Genomic DNA, 4,429 nt, shown 5'->3' with positions numbered 1-4,429 from the left:
GAGCACATGTCCCAGGATTCATATGTTAGCTACTGCTTGCCTTAAAAGAAAAAAATGATACTCTTTGCTCAGACTCATTATAGTGACACCTTGTTTACCAGTAAGATGGAGTGTTTCCTGAGCCTATTAATATGACTTATAGAATATGATTTTATAAACTAGTCATTGATTCAGAATATAAACTCCAGGTACTTTTGTATGTTTCTCTTCCAAATCTGCCATTCAAAGTTAGGCAAGAGGAAGAAAGAAGGCAGGCGTGAAAAAGCAATTCCTACTAATTGGCTCTATCAATTTAGGATAAACAAAATATTAACAAATAATTAAAACTACCTAAGGTATTAGTCCTATATTTCACTTGGCAGCTAATGACTAGTTAAATCAGACACAGCATCTTTGGTTCTAAGAAAAGAGCTAGTAATATGCTTATTAGAAATACTGATATGATTTGCTTATTTAGAAAATTCATTAGGAAACCAGGATTGAAGTATATAACAGAAAAGTCCAGTTTTATCAGTAGAGTCACAGCAGACTTCTAAACTGAATGGTGATTTAATTAAGCAGAGTGGCTAACATCTTTATTAGGTAGAGTCTAATTAGTGAAGTCAAAGTGATCAGTAACTTCAACCTTTTTCAATCCTTGAGCTATTCTGTAATGATTCCCTTTTCTCTTACAGCTGTCCCAGAAAATACTTGACAAATTGGAAGACTACCAGCAAAAAGTTGATAAGGCAACACGAGATTTATTGTATCGTCGGAACTTGTGATCCAGATGTTACCTAGCCTTTGTAACCGCTTGGTGCCTCCTAGGGCTTAAGACTACCCTACGGGAACACTGTATTCCAGGCCAATTTTTACAGCTGTACATGACGTACACAACATTGAAGTCTGCGTTCTGCCCAAGTCGGGAGGGCTGAAGAGTCCAAGGACAGAGGACCCTGTGCTTGCTGGTGGTGCTAACACAATTTCTGGTTTTCAACCTTCGTCTCAAATAGCTGCTTTTGTATATGATTCACAAGCTTTTTTAGAGTTTATATTTTTTTAAACTACCGAAGACATTCTTTATCTGCAGATTAAAACCCGTCTCCACTTTGCAAAATAACCAGCAGTGGTTGGTGTGGTGTAGCTGACCACCAAAAACAGTCACTGCGGATCTTTTAATTCCACCCTGTCACTTTTTGTATTTCAATGGAATTATTTTGGTCCAGAACTGACATGTATTTTCTGTATTGCAAACAGAGGCTAGTGATTTTGCATACTCTTTTCATTATTTATTGTGGAGTTTTTGTATGATCTTCAATAAAGTATTAAATAGTTTGCCTAGATTATGCATAAAATGATGACCAGCTATTTAAAGAAGATGTCTTATTTTGAATCTGGTTCTGAGGCTAAAGTTCAGCAAACTCTTAGCTAAGAAAAAATTGGAAATCCATCATCTGTAAAAGCAACAGATTTTTAAAGTAAATTCTGATAATTTCTATGATTTATGATAATCAAGCCGGACTTGATCAGACAGGTAGTCTAATAATGTATTGGACCAAAATATAAACTTTATTGATCAGATTCAGAAGCATTCATGCCACATATTTTGGGGAAAGTGAAAAATAATAAAATCTTTGTGGATTTTAATCTGTATATTAAAATTTATCTTTTCAGGAAATAATCTGTATACTACTTGCTTGTATGACCTTTAATTTTTCTTGAGTTTTTCATAAGCGTTTAATTTTTATACTGTCAATATCATATTTACATTATATACATTAATTAACAATGAGTTTCTCCGTGGTACTGTTGTTGGTAGATAATGAAGTGTGTAGTTCTTTTTTCATTGAGCTCTACCATGATTAATATGAGGCATTTGGTGCAATTAGAGACTGGGAAAGCCCTTGCCCTCCCAGTTCCCTACGTCTGTGGCTTTCAACTACAGTAAGAAAGACATTTTCACCTTCATACACATATATACCCAAAAGAAAGGTTTCTCAGAATTTGTGTCTTCACTTACTGTGTACTCTGATGTTTTCATGAATAGTTAGTGGATCATAACCCACAGTCTAAAAAATATCAAACGCTGTCGTAGCCATCTCTGGAGAGCAACAAGTAGCAATAGACTGGCCCTTTTCCCGAAACCTCTCCATTTGTGTTGCTGATCAAAGCACTGGTTTCCATGGCAGTTCACAAGACACTGACCAGCTTTTCCTATCTTCAGTGTTATGGTTCCAGGTCTAGATCCCATGCTGGAGCCACCCCAGCTCGTTGTTAATTTTCTTCTTCCTTCTTCACTTTGAGTCCCAGCCAGAGCAGAACTTGTCCCACTCCTTCCTTTCCACTTTCTCACCACTTAGAGTCTGCATTTTTGTTTGCTGGACAATGTGATACTTTAATAGTGCAGAATAGCATCATTATTCCTTGCTTTTCCCAACTGCAGCAATTTTCTGATCACAATGTTATTTAAAGGGTCCCCTCCTTTCTAGTATTTCGCTATCATAGTTCTTAAATAATTTAACAAAATGTAACTGATAAGCTACATACCAGCCTGTGACAAAGTGTCATTTCTGTTAATATTAGAATTTATGACACACTGAATTTCATAGTGACCGTTCTTTTTTTTTTAAACACTATCAGCTCATACAAATCCATATGTTGAGCATCCTTACCAAGTTTATCCCTGTAATTTTTGTGACCTTGTAAGAAAGCTAATTTGTTCTATGAGGCCATCTTGGCAGTGTTTGGTCACCTGTGCCAGCCTTCGTCACGGAACCATAACTGCTTGAGATCCCTAAGTAGCTCTCACCAGCACGATTGGCTATAGTCCTAGCTACTCAAGATGCTGAGGCAGGAGGATCACTTGAGCCCAGGAGTTCGAGGCTGCAATGAGCTATGATCATGCCACTGCACTCTAGCCTGGCAACAGATAGAGACCCTATCTCAAAAAAAAAAAAAAAAAAAAAATTTATTGTCCAAATAACCTGTGCCTGTCATTGGACTAAAAATAGATATTTCTTCCAGTAAATGAGACTTCATTGTTTAAATGAATTTCCACAGGACACAGAAGGTCAAATAATGTGATATAATAAAGAATATATCTGGTCTTTGTCCCTGGTTCCTGGCACAGCTTCAAAAACCTTTGGAATTTCCTGAGTGATAGGAATTTGTTATATTAATGAAGGATTCTTGGTGAGTCCCCAGCTAGCTTCAGAATTGGGGCTGGTCACCAGGAAGACCAGCCACAAGAATAAAGAGTTGGAACTTTGGGCCAGCCCAACCTCCTGGGAGGATAGGAGAGCCGGAGATTGAGTCCAATCACATGGCCAATGATTTAATCAGTCAGGCCTATATAATAAAGCCCCAGTAAAAAATCTGGACACCAAGGAGGCTTGGTGGAGTTTCCCAGTTGGTGAAGGCATTGACGTGCTGGGACGGTGACACCCCTGACTGCACAGGGAGGTGGCATGGAAGCTCTGTGCTCCCTCCCAGGCCTCACCCTACTCATTATCCTTCATAATAAAATGATAATCGTAAGTACAGCACTTCCCTAAGTTCTGTGAATGGTTCTAGTGAATTATGAAAACAGGAGGTCTTGGGAACCCCTAAATTTGTAGGCCGCAGAAGTGTGGGAAGCTCGGGGACCTCCCCTGCAGCTGGAGTCTGAAGTATGGGCAGCTTTGTGGGGACTGAGCCCCATGAAGTCCGATGCTAACTTCAGGTGCTTAGAGTCTGAATTGAATTGTATCAAAGTACATCCACTTTGGGATGAGACAGAATAAATGTTAAAATTTAGATAAATCAACATATGCAACCATAAAATGTCATCCTACCCTACTGCAGTTGGGAGTTCTGTGAACAGTCCACCTCTGCAGGTGACTTCTTGAAGTTCCCAAACCCAGAGCCTTCAAATGGATTCAGGATGGTCAGCTTTTGAAATAAAGATCAAATACTGAGTAAAGGCATTGCCCACCAAATATGATTATGACTCAATATACTTGAAAATACATATTTGTTTAAATGATTGTTCTTCCCAGGTTTCACCAGTCAAATGTGAGCCCTGATAATTTGATTTTATTGAAACAACATCGTGACAACCAGAGAAACCCTCAGTAATTCCAGAAGTGCTTAGGATCCTGGAAATCAAAGATCAGGCCTGATTTTCTTCCAGTCTCCTTAAAACTGACCATGTTTCCATATTAGGAGCCTAGACAGAAGCAAACTTTTCCAGTGAAGAGCCAGAGAGTAAATAGTTCAGGCCTTGTAGCCTACATACAGTCTCTGTGACAAATTCTGTTTTGTTTTTTAGCAACTTTTTTAAAAATGTAAAAACTGTTCTTACCTCAGCCTAATTTAGCCATAATTTACCCACCCCCGGTCCAGATCTCTAACACTCCTCCTCTGAGGCCAACAGCAAAACTTGTCTCTCTCTAAAGCCAGTGGTTCTCCA

The 4,429-nt window shown here is 38.6% G+C and overlaps 1 protein-coding gene across 1 annotated transcript in view; it reads left to right on the top strand.

Annotated features, from left to right (window-relative positions):
- NUP160 (nucleoporin 160kDa) overlaps positions 1 to 1,657 on the top strand; it is an 86,061-nt gene extending 84,404 nt beyond the window's left edge. The window contains exon 28 of the mRNA XM_012645106.1: positions 675 to 1,657. Within this exon, the coding sequence (XP_012500560.1) occupies positions 675 to 764 (90 nt within the window). The 3' untranslated portion in view covers positions 765 to 1,657. The remainder of the gene's footprint in view (positions 1 to 674) is intronic.
- Positions 1,658 to 4,429: the final 2,772 nt, after the last annotated feature.

This window comes from Propithecus coquereli, unplaced genomic scaffold (genome assembly GCF_000956105.1).
Source record: "Propithecus coquereli isolate 6110/MARCELLA unplaced genomic scaffold, Pcoq_1.0 Scaffold227, whole genome shotgun sequence".
NCBI lineage: Eukaryota > Metazoa > Chordata > Mammalia > Primates > Indriidae > Propithecus > Propithecus coquereli.
The sequence above is the reverse complement of the archived record's forward strand: the minus strand, read 5'-3'. Positions and strand labels throughout refer to the sequence as shown.